Raw genomic sequence first — 12421 nt, forward strand, 5'->3', positions numbered from 1 at the left:
CAATGGTCAGTGTTGATGAGAGCTACACCCCAACAACATCTGCAAGGCTACTGTTGCCCCATCCCTGAACTAACCTGTTCAAGAAGGGAACGTTTTAATTAATATTTGTCACTCACATTATATCAAAATGGCAGCATAGGTACTTGGCTTCTGCTATCCTACCCCATAAAACCATCCCTTATGCCCTACAAGAGGTATTTGTACAGTGTGTACAATTTTAGGACACAATCCAGCCAAAATGAAATACTTCTAGATTCAGTGTTTTCAGTGGTAGAGAGTTAAGCACATATTTAATGGTCCCAGTGGAATATTTGAGAGTTAAAAATGCTTAAATTTGACTGGATTGTGTCAATTTACTTTAGTGCAGTATTGAAAATATTAGTGTTTATGGATAAATGCAACAGAAATAGGTTCACTCATTGATCATAAGCTATTGAAACCAATGCTTAGAGATAGGGTGGCTAGCCTTTTGGGGGTGATTGCTCTCTGGGGGACACGTGCCATGGGTGTGGGTATGTCTAAAAAAGTGAGCATGCACATATTACACACTCATCAGAGCACACACACATTCAGAGAGGGGGTCCCTCGCACTTCCCAGCAATCTGTGCAGATCAGAAGAAGAGCAAAGGTTATTTTCCCCCATTACAGTGCTGGTCAGAGAGGAAACTCTGTCTTGCCCAGTACCAAGATTGAGGGGGAAATCTTGCCCTCTGCTCTACAGATCATTTATTTGATGAGCAGAGAGGGCATGATTTAACTCTCTCCTTCCAGCCCAGTACAGCAGAGGTACTTGCTGCAGATGCCGTTGTTGCATTTCTGAGTTCTCGGAGGGCAGATGAAATTGCTTGGGTGAGGGTAGGGAGACTTGGCTTAACAGGCAGGCAGTTCACCACTTCTGCCCGAAGAGACAGGGAAGATCTATATAAATGTGTGCTGCCCACTCTCTGATATTATTTCTTACTTTTGCTTTGAATTGCATATTTGTATATAAGTTAAATAGTATATATAAGTTAAACACGACTGTTGCTTCACCTTAATTGTATGTGAAATCATAAACATTCCTAACTAGGAACAGCAGGAATTAAAGCAAATTCCAAAGGAACACAGATAAAACCAATTTTATGTGGTGAAAGCAATCTGATTTGATTCCCTTCAACCCCAAATGTACTTCTTCTGACTTCCTCAACATATGTTCAGGTTATGATTCATCATGATTTTATCCAACACACCAAAATCATTGATACATTTGGCTTGGGTTGACATCACCCCAACAGAAATAGATGCGGAAATGAGCATTATATTATGAATATAATATTTACACAGCCAATTTTACTGCTGGTGATGGTAGCGAAGGGCAGGTGAGGAGTTCACAGCCAAGGGCTGAAGTATGAGTGGATGAACAAGGGCAGCCTAACAGGGCAGGTATTAAGATTCAGCATCACTGGACACCTAGGGAGAGGTCAAATGAATGGGCAGCACTGCCGCTAGTGAGGACAAGGGCAGACCTTCCTATTGAGAACATCTTGCTCAAGAGTTGCCCAAACCTGCAACGATCAAGGGATCCTCAAAAAATGCAGGGGGGAGGAAGCCCCAGCAGGAAAGAGATGCCTGAGTTAGCTCTGGAAAGAGACATGGTTGGACTTCCGTAAGCTAGAATAGTGAGATCTAGATGAACCACAGAATCATGTCGGGAGTATTTTGCTTATGCTGCCAAAATGCACTATAAAGATCCTAGATCTTTGGGGAGAAGAAATGCAGGTTGTTCACAGCTCCTCATATGTGGCAAATCTCTTTTAAACAGTCTTTCTGGTTGTCCAATTGCTGCAGCTGAAAAAATGGCAATGTCTCAGGAAAAAAATCAGCACGAGTCTCCCAAAACAGGGCAGTGCCATGATCAGGTCCACAGGTAAGCCTCACTTACATTATAACATTAGAACATGAAATACCTTGAAATATTCCTGTTTGCCTTTTTTTAAAAAAAATGTAATCAAACCCAGTGTCCTGTGGAAGACACAGGAAACTTGGGATGAGTAAACAGATTGCAGTGCAAATTTAGCCAGCTATTTCTGGTGTTTTGTTTTACTCTGTACAGGTCAGGTGTCTTTTCCTGCATGGAGAACTAACTTTGTGACTCCTTTTCCATGAGTACAAAATGCATTATGCATGCAGTTAGTAAATGGGGTAAAAACTAGCATAGTAAGGACTGTGCATGCTCAGTTGCCACAGAATGCTAACTATTGTGGGGAATGGAAATGGGAAAACTAGGTGGGAGGAGGAATGGGATGGAGCATCCTGAAGGACAGCAAGGATGGCTAGCTGGAGTACTAAACAGTAGCACTCAACACTGCAGCATTTTTGAAACCATACTCACTATTGTTCTTTCTCATTGTTCCCTTCATTGTCTCTGCAGAACAAACTTGGTGAAGCAACTTGAGATTTCTCAGTATAGCTGCCGATCTGCTCAACCAGCACCATCCCCCAGAACCTCCTTCATTAGAGAGCAAGAGAAATGTGGGAAAGTACCATTTGACTATGCTAGCTTTGATGCCCAAGTCTTTGGCAAACGTACATCAGTGCCAGCTATGCAAGGACAAACCCCACCACAGTTCCTTGAATGTAAGTGGAAGGCAGACAAATTCAGTCTCTATTTCTGTATCAGCTTGCATGAATATACAAACATTATTTTATTGTGTTTCCAAAATTTATATTCTGCCTTTCATTGCAAAAAACTGTTTCAGGGTGGATAATAACATAACAACGGTCTCGGAAACATACAATATATGCACATTAGCATCTAAAACCAATGCAATCCAACCTTAATTGGACATAGCCTAGCATAGTTAAGCAGCACTGGTTGACCAAAACATTTCCAAACATACCATAGTAGGGTGATGGAAACCATATTTTACTGGACTACAACTCCCATCATCCCTGACCACTGGCCATGCAGACTGGAGCTGAAGTCTAACAACATATAGAGAGCTCTTGGTTCCTCACCTTACCATAGTAAAGGAATAGCTGGTCCCGATCACATACATGCACAGTTAATAACAACAACAACAACAACTTATTATTTATACCCCACTCATCTGGCTGGGTTTCTCCAGCCACTCTGGATGGCTCCCAACAGAATAATAATAATAATAATAATAATAATAATAATAATAATAATAGAAAAGTGATAAAACATCAAACATTAAAAACTTCAATTCATCCAATACAAGTAATCTATGAGTTGCTTAATGGACTGAGGTGTCCAGTATTTATTTATTTTTACTTGAAAATGCAGCACCAAACCTATATATGGAATGTAGCACTTGATATTTGCTTATTGCCTGAAATCTATGACACTTGTTCATAATGATTTCTATTGAAAATAACTCCACAAAAATCAAGTGGACAGGATCCACTGGTCAGTTAAAAATAGCGTCGTGATATTACACTCATGACCAGTGGTGGGCTTGTCCATTAGGGTGAATGGGGCACTGCCCCAGCAACGTCACTCTGCCCTCAGATAGCCCCCAGAGTCTGCTGCAGGACTTAAAATTAGTAAGGGAATAGCTCTGTCTTAAATTAGCTTTGGATTCACCTACTGCTTGTCTCCCTGCCTTCTGCCCCACCAATCTCAATGGTCACCATCCATCACTGCTCATGATCTATTTAGAAAAACTAGATGAGTTTCAAATTATTTTCAGGTTTGAATTGCATAATTGGGGGCACACTAGTGTGACGGGTGATGTGATATTTGTACTGATATGAGAGGAGACAGGTTGCTTTTTTGCTTCTGCTAGTGGCCCCTGACTCACAGCTGGCACACAAGTTGCTACTTGCATTTGCATGCAGAGCTGTGTGACAAAACTGCCTCTTCCGCCTCTCACCTTCCAGCACACGATCCTGTCTCCAAAGAAACCCCAACCTTTTTTTTTTAAAGGCTGGGTTGAGGGTTTACCTGAATTTAGAAACTACTTCAGATTATGCACACCACAATTTGTCTGAATGGGTTAGAACCAGTCTTGTTCATACTCAAGTTAGTCATCATTGAGTTCAGTGAATCTACTCTTGAGCCCCATTGATTTCAGTGGGTCTACTTTAACCGTCATCCTGTCCCTAAAGGATTTTATGCATACTCCTTGTCAAAATATAGGGCTGGTAGGTTGTGTTTTCTCGATTCAAAGTCAATCCCCTCTGAACTGAAAATCCTGTCTGCAATCTGCCAGGCCTGGAGAAACTATTCCTGAGAACCTCTGATATATATTTGTATTGAAACAGCAAACAAGATCCTGGACAATATTTCTGACATTTCTTGGGCTGCCAAAAATCTTGGCACAAATGTCATTACTACATGGCTCTTGGAGTCCCCTGAGAAATAGCTGTTCACATAATTTTTGAGTCCAGAGGCTTTGAAGGAATATCATCTGGCAATTTAAAGCTATGGCTGGGGTCCACAGAGACAACTACACATGAGCTGTGGGCACACCCAAATTGCCATTTCAGAAAGACACCCTTTTTAAATGGTGTGAAGTCAATAGGCATTGTGACAACAAAGTGCATGGGCTCTTAGACTGCTTCCAGAGGCAGTTTCAGGGTGGCATGACTGGTGCGGTCATACTGGGTGCCACGCTGCAGGGCACGCCAGACCAATGCTGTAAAACAGAGCAGGAGAGGTGGGGGCGCCAAATGTTAGTGCCACACAGGGCACTGCTGAAATTTGAGAGCCCAAAGTCTGCCACTACTGCTGCTCTTCGTGAAACATTTCCCCTAGATCAGGGTTAGGGAACACCTAACTCTCCAGATGTTGCTGGACTACAGCTCCCATAATCTCTGACCATCAGCAAAGCTGCCTGGGGCTCATGGGAGTTGGAGTCCAACAATATATTAAGGTTCATCATCCCTGCCCAAGATTCTCTGTTTAAATTGCTCATATGCCTAATTTCTAAACCATTTGTTAATAATAATAATAATGATGATAATAATAATAATGGCAGCCAAGGAATTTAAAAAGATGCTTTGGTGTTCTGGGAAAGGGAATACCTTCTGAAAGGGAAACACAGTGAAGGAAAATAGTAAGGTTGCCATATTTCAAACAGTGAAAATCTGGACAGAAAAGTTGTTGAGGTTTTGTTTTTTTGGCAAAGTTTTTTCCCCTTGGGGCCAAAGTTTTTGAGCTTTTCTGAGCCATTTTTATGGTAAATCAGCAAAAACAGCACTGCTGACATTGGTTGCCATACACCTGGATTTTCCTGGACATTTGATGATCTCTGCCCAGACGCTGCTGCGGACTGCAGTATTCTGGGTATGTCTGGGAAATTCCAGACATATGGCAACCCTAAAAACAGCGACATGCCTGGGATGTTGCATCCAGCCAAAATCAACCAACATATAGCATTATGAATGTCAAATCAATAAAAGCAAAGTGACATCTGTAGATAAGGTGAACAGCAAAAATAACTCAACTTTTGGTGAGAGAAGCTATTTTTATTCTACTTTCCTAGCTAATACACATATATCTGCATCAACTAACAACCATGTATAACTCAGGCTACAATCCTAAACCTGGAAGGAAGTGCCACTGAATTAATTGCATTTACTTCGGAGGTGACATGGGGCGTGCTGTTGGCGAATTGTATTTTACCCTAGCTCTGTTTTCTTGATTTTTAATATAGCTGACACTTACAGTATGCTCTATATTCATTTTCTTATGTATACTATAATTAACATTTGTTAATTATATTTTATTTAACTGCTCCAGCCTTCTAAGATTCAAACTGATTTCACAAGAAGAGCAAAACATTGCAGTCAGTTTGAGGCAAACCATTTTTGGCTACAACCCAGCATTGTTATAGCTTAGGCCGATTAATTTTGCTTTGGTTTTATATATTATAATTCAGAGTTCCATGGAATTCATCATGTTTATGTTAATAAAGTTTCCAAGCCCATTTGTGTTTAAATTACAGCTGAGCCAAATATTGTTTGTTCTTTATTCATCCACCACTGGACCTGATGGAAGTGAAAGATTTCTTGTGTAAGGAGTGATTAAGTCTTGAGGAAAGGACCCACAATTTAGGCTCTTGCTGAAAATGGGAGCACCTGCACATTTATAAAGCAACTCTGGGTTTCTTAACTAATCTCATGATCTCATGTTTTAAATGCATTCAATTCTGATGCTTCTTAATAGCAGTGGTAGAGCTCCCAGTAAAAAACAGACTTGCTTTAATGTATTATTTGCCTGTTTTTATTGTATAAAATGATAATACATAAAACCCCAGTATCTTTAACAGGGGGACAGTTGCACTCGAGCTATTTCTAATCAAATCTCTTTTCAACAGCAAAGCATTTTTCAAATCCAGGGAAATTTTCTAATCGGCTGCCTAGTGCTAGCGCCCACACACAGAGCCCTTGCCATGCCAACTCTTATGGCTACGGTCAATGTAGTGAAGACACCCACATAGCAGCAGCTGCTGCAATCCTGAACCTTTCCACCCACTGCAGGGAAGCAGCAGAGATCCTCTCCAACAAACCACAGAGTCTGTCTGCCAAGGTAGGCAAGTCCAAGAACCTGGAGGGTGTGCTAGCTACTGAACTGTGTGAATAAACTGTCTTTCATATTAGTGATTGCATTCAATTCCTTCCTTCCCTTCCAAGAGCGAAAGATAGAGAGAGGAGAAAAGAGCAGCCCCTTTTTGCATGTTCTTTTGAAGAGAGATGGGAGGGTGGGGGTAGGGGGAGATAGCGGAAGAAAAGAAATGCAAAAACTGTGTTGTGGAAAGTCACTATAATAATAATAAGGGAAGAAAGAGGAGGGAGCTCTGACTCCAGAAATGGTTTTGAGGGGATAGTGGTGCAGAATCTGTTGAAATGAGGCTTATTTGCATGGTGCAAATACTACTGCAAGTTACCAGCATTAGTTTGGTTATTAAAATTAATAGAAATGAGATGGGGAGGGGCTATCACAGATCTCTGTTTTGCTGTTTTTGTTACTGATAATTCCACTGAATATTTTAAAGAGGTGAATAAAAGGTGTGATGCGTGATGAACATAGGGAAAGATCATTTGAGAAGTCCATTGATAACTCTGCCTATTTCATTGTAATCAAGTTTCATTTTCAGGGTGTATTAAGAGTTAGAAAAGTAACTTTTGTGTTGTGAAAAACCTTGCTCCATAGGGTATGAAACACCTCTGGCTATGAAACTTGGAAAACAAACAACTTTGGCCCGTTGTTGTTGAAAGCTGTATTTAGTACCATTGGATACCATTTATAGCACCATTAGGGGCTGGACCATGGTATTGGCAGAAGCTCACATAATCCATCTTGTAGAAAAGATAGACGGGAGCAGGGCATGGAAATGGGTGATGAATGAAAAGTGTTATAGAATGGCACATACAACATTGCCTTTGTACTTGGAGACGTTCTCTGGGACACAGAGAGATGTCTGTTTAGCAAGCTTTCCACTGTGTAATGCCGCAGCAGACTCATAACGACAGGATCTTGAGAGCAGTTATTCTGGCTGAAGAGATGCTTCTTCAGCGGGACTCCTGTTCCACATAACTGACTGCTTTGCCTAGTGGGAAAGCTCATCTTTTTATCACACGGGCAAAATCAGATCAGATATCTGAGGCCTGTCTTCAGTGCAGTAGAATTTTCTGGTTTTCCTCCCCGCCCCCCTCACACCCGACGGCCGTTGCAGCAGCCAGGTTCTCGGAGCCAACGATAGTGACATCCTTGCATTCAAAGCCTGCCTATCAAGACAACTCCATTTTTAGGGCCCAGGGTGTGTTGCTGGCTATCTCTGCATTCACGGTTTTTATTCACGATATTGGCCGGAGACATTTTGTGCTGGGCTATGGCAGATATTACTTTGCCACCCCCACCCCCTCTTGTTGAAAAGGAGACTGGTGCCAGAGGCTGTATTAAATTGCTTCCCCTACCTTTGGCTGACCTTAGAAACAGACCTTTCTTGCCAAAGAAAGGTAATAAAGGGACCAGGCATAAGATTATTATTGTTCTTCTTCTTCAGCTGTACACCTGTTTTGCGTTTGCCAAAAAATTGGAAGGCAATCGTAACCACTCGTGGCAGCATTTCGGGCATATAGGAGGTGGGTGGGTGTGATTTTCATCCAGAAATATTTTTTTTTGGTATTAAAATGGTCGTCAGGCATTGTCCTCTGCCAGCCTTCACTTTTGCCAAACTTCCAGCAGGGCACGATGACAACCAGTGGTACAAAATATCTGACAGAAGAATGAGAATTAGCTTCTGGCCAGAGTGAAGGCAAGCAAAGCTCAAAGAGACGAAGTAGCCAAAATCACACACATTCTTTTTATTTGGTTTGGATAGTGCTCCTTTTTAGGAAATTGAGATTTTTAAACGGAGAAATGCATACTGCAATAGTCTATGGATGCAGGTGCCTAAACTAAAACAAATTACTGAGGTTTGAAAATATAAAGTGAATCAAATACTGTAAACTTGTTTGGTTTTAATTTGATGATCGTTTTGTTTTTTTGTTCACACCACACGTTATTTTTCTTTTAATTGCAAAGATGCATTTCAAGCCTGCGCACCACCTTCTCAAGAAATGCCTTCATTTAGTTTGGATTTAAAAATAAAATAAAATTGAAAGGGTATAACTTTCTCTCCTCTCCAATCCAGCTTTTCCATGTGAACCTCCCAGCCCCTCAGAAAAGAAACCCCTACTGGTGACATCTCCTCTGTAAACATGAATGAACAGCAGTGCTTTTGTGTAAATTCTATTTGTTTCAGAGTTACTTGTCAATGAAAAGTTCTTGGTAGATTGAGTCATGAGTTTTTAAACAAAGACTGTGAAGTAACCTGCCAACATCCAGTTATTCTTCCTGAAGCCCACCATAGCTCTACCTACATCTACTAAAATAAAACAAAAAGGGAACGGCAACATAATTGGCATTAATATACCCTCTCTTTGGCCTTGCCTATAACTATCCTCTCTTTAAATGTTATCTATTCTGCTCACCATAATGCAAGAAAATATAGTCTGGGTCTTGAGAATGGGATGGATGGAAGGGTAGAAATGATGCTCGCCAGCTTTCAAATTCGAACCCCAGGGATCAGGACAAAAAGCATCCCTCATTGTCTCCAGATTGTCTTATCTGTCAGTTTTATTTCCTTATTAGTATGCATTTTGGAACAGGGCATCAGTCGCTTTCTCTCTTTTTTTAAAAAAAAATCCAGCTTTTGATTAAATCTGGGGGGAAAGCACATCTGAACGGCAAAAAAGAAAAAGGGGGAAAAATCCAGGCTCTAGAAATGAGATTTATTTCAGGTGCAACATGTTTCAGAATCATTTTCTCCCTCGAGGGCATGTTTCTTGCAGCAATTCTCACCCAAGTGCAAGGGGCACTTTAGTGACTCCTCCTGACCTTTTCACTTGGTGGGAATTCCTGCCAGAAACATGCCTTGTGGAAGGATCTGTTTCCCGAGGATCTGTTTCCGGAGGATACCATTTCATAGCTGTATTTGCTGGGTTTGCAATACAAAATTCAATCCACAGTTATACTAGGAACATCCATCAAACACAGTGCTTTAAGGCAATACATGCTTTAAGGGAAAGGTATAATTAGCAGCATAAATAAAATGATCACAAATATATTTCCCCAAATACAATGGCAGCGATAGTGGAATCTAGGAAAGGCTCAGAGATCTCAAGTGATGTTTCATATATTGTGTACAAACCTCTAGAAATTAATTTGGATAACTGAATCAGATTGCAGATATTCTACATTTGTCTACAATCAACTGCATGCAAATATAGTTAATTACCAGGAAAATTAAAAATAAAAATTAGAGGTGGTTTTGACAATCCTGATGCATTTAAATAACAAGAGCTATCTCTCTTGTTTCATTTTTTGGGTGGCTGAAAGAAAAATAAGAGATTTACCAATGATTCAGCCTTAAGCACCAAGGGTTGAAGTGAAACCTTTCAGATTAACCTGTTGCACGTGGCCTTGTCCAACAATGTGGCAAAATGATTTTTGGAGCTGTTAAGATTCACAACTTCTACTCTAATGCAAGTTGTTGTGTTATGTCATATAGTATCACATATCAATCACATATCAGTCACAGTTTCCCCCAGTTTTATCTTATGGCTTATGCGGCTGCCACTCAAAGAGGAAGAAACAAGCCGTACATTCTGTCTTTCTCCTCTGAGCTGCCTCTTGCCAAGAATTCTATTTAATGTTTGCGTGTTTTCCTCCCAACATGTTTGGACAAAATGACATATACATACTGTGCCTTGAAAGAAAACAAAACAGAAAAGCAAACAGCACAAACTAGGATGAAAAACATATTTGTTTTTCCTCTCTTTCCTTGTATTAGTAATGGTGAAGTTGACAAGTGAATCAGAACTGTACCCAAAGATAATTTTGTGTGTCCGTGCATGTGGGCATTTGTGTGTGTGTGTGTGTGTGTGTGTGTGTGAGAGAGAGAGAGAGAGAGAGAGAGAGAGAGAGCAGCGCTGCCAGAATCAAAAGAAAGGTACTCTAATTTTAAAGTTATTCCACTGTATTAAACACTAATGGTGGTGGCCAATTAAGTGATACTCAGAGTAGACCCACTATCACTCACTCAAATCCACTGATTTCAGTGGGTCTAATCTGAGTATCACTTAGTTGCCTACAACCCTAAAAACACAGATTTTTTTTAAATAATAAAAAAAGAACTGCTAAGTTCTTGTCAGTTGTCCCATTGTTTTTGGACCCATTGGTCAGAACCCTGAGAGCACTGCTTCCTGAGGATCACTGAAATACGTTACATAGTACATAATTAAGTCACTGAACTTACTGCTTCAAGTTGTGGTGATGGGCATTGGCTCAGGTGTCTTTAAAGCAGGAGTACATGAGGGGTAACCTGGGGCAGTTTCAGGGGTCCTGACTGAGTTGGCCAAGTAGGCCACATTTGGCCTGCAGGCCAGAGCTTCACTCCTGCTTGAAAGGAATTAGAAAGGAATATTTAGAATTAATGTTTGTTTGTTGGCTGTACAGTGGTACCTCAGGTTACATACACTTCAGGTTACATATGCTTCAGGTTACAGACTCCGCTGACCCAGAAATAGTGCTTCAGGTTAAGAACTTTGCTTCAGGATGAGAACTGAAATCGTGCTCCGGCGGAGCGGCAGCAGTGGGAGGCCCCATTAGCTAAAGTGGTGCTTCAGGTTAAGAACAATTTCAGGTTAAGAACGGACCTCCGGAACGAATTAAGTACTTAACCCGAGGTACCACTGTACTTTGCATTGGCCACTCAATAATACATGTCCTCTGGGCAGTTCCCAAAAAATAAAATGACTAAAACATTTTTAAAAATACTATTCAACACAATATAAGGTGCATGATTTCGTCTTTCTTTCAGGCAGATAAAAAATAAACCAGAAATAATACAGTGTCCCTCACACACTCTAAGTGACTCTAAGCTCGAGAAAGAAACTTCATGATTCTTCTTAAAGTATCGCTTACCTCCTAAAGACATTCAAAATACTGCTGGGCCAAAGCCTGCCCCCAATTTCTCAAGAGTTTTCTGCTCCACAAAAGGAGCATCCCTTTTTCTGCTTCATTTGCAGGATGCTTTGGGATTGAGTCCAGGCATCTGAAGGTGGTGTGTGTGTTTTCTTTCCAATAAACATTTTTCCAGTGTCTAGCAGCCTCCTTGGCTGCCCACATCTTCTGCTCTGAAAAAGCCCCATAGGGAGGGAGGTACCTTATGATACTTTCACCCTGGGTTTTAATTGAAGGGCAGGAAGCCTGACTACTCTGTGTCTGAGTTAAGAGTTCTCACTGATTGTGTTTTTAAATGGAAAGTTTTCTCTTGTGCCTTAGAAAAAAACTTTCCTTTCAGATTTCTTTAAAAGTAAACAGATTTCACTTAACAAATAATAATGAACAGCTGACAGATGCTCAGTTGGAAGCCTTCCCATCTTCCCATGCTTACGGGAAACCCAGTCAAGGATGTTATGGGGTTTTCAGGAAGTGCAGGCACCCAGGAAGGCTGCTGAATGCAGATCAATGCTTACGGGAAACCCAGTCAAGGATGTTATGGGGTTTTCAGGAAGTGCAGGCACCCAGGAAGGCTGCTGAATGCAGATCACTGGATAAATTAGCCACAGGATGAAAGGATACTCACAAAATTTCTGAGCTACCTCAGAAGTAAAGCAATTGCAACAAAAATCTGGCAACCCACCCAGGAGAGTTTCACCAACAATGTCTCCTTGAATTTTTTTGAATGCAATTTCTTTTCTTGTCATTTGGTGGAGAATGTTTAAAAAAAGCAGAAGGTATTTTCAGCATAGCACTAATGTAAACATCTTTACTTTGACAGGATGAAAATAAGCTGTATAAATAAAGCAGGCAATTCTATCCTTTAGAAATGTTCTTTACTCTCTGTTGATAATCACTTCAATG

General features: G+C 40.8%; 1 protein-coding gene and 1 long non-coding RNA gene across 17 annotated transcripts in view; one reads left to right on the forward strand and one right to left on the reverse strand.

Moving 5' to 3' along the window:
- Positions 1 to 12421, forward strand: part of ST18 (ST18 C2H2C-type zinc finger transcription factor) — a 185699-nt gene that overhangs the window by 143099 nt on the left and 30179 nt on the right. For all 12 annotated transcript variants that reach the window (XR_014513872.1, XM_083450973.1, XM_083450972.1 and 9 more), the window contains 3 exons: positions 1802 to 1906; positions 2411 to 2616; positions 6327 to 6538. Coding sequence is in view for 11 of the 12 variants with exons in the window: in XM_083450973.1 (XP_083307099.1) it covers positions 1802 to 1906; positions 2411 to 2616; positions 6327 to 6538 (523 nt within the window). In the remaining variant the exon portion in view is untranslated. The remainder of the gene's footprint in view (positions 1 to 1801; positions 1907 to 2410; positions 2617 to 6326; positions 6539 to 12421) is intronic.
- LOC310682545 overlaps positions 1 to 12421 on the reverse strand; it is a 32372-nt gene that overhangs the window by 13662 nt on the left and 6289 nt on the right. For 3 of the 5 annotated variants that reach the window (XR_014513972.1, XR_014513973.1, XR_014513975.1), the window contains exons 2-3: positions 10812 to 10951; positions 2372 to 2488 (exon numbers count right to left, since the gene is read on the reverse strand). This is a non-coding gene — a long non-coding RNA (uncharacterized lncRNA). Of the gene's footprint in view, positions 1 to 1068; positions 1828 to 2371; positions 2489 to 10811; positions 10955 to 12421 lie in introns of those variants that run through there. The other 2 variants (XR_014513976.1, XR_014513974.1) reach the window with 2 other exon arrangements.

This window comes from Podarcis tiliguerta, assembly GCF_965153285.1.
Source record: "Podarcis tiliguerta genome assembly, chromosome: 7".
Classification (NCBI taxonomy): domain Eukaryota; kingdom Metazoa; phylum Chordata; class Lepidosauria; order Squamata; family Lacertidae; genus Podarcis; species Podarcis tiliguerta.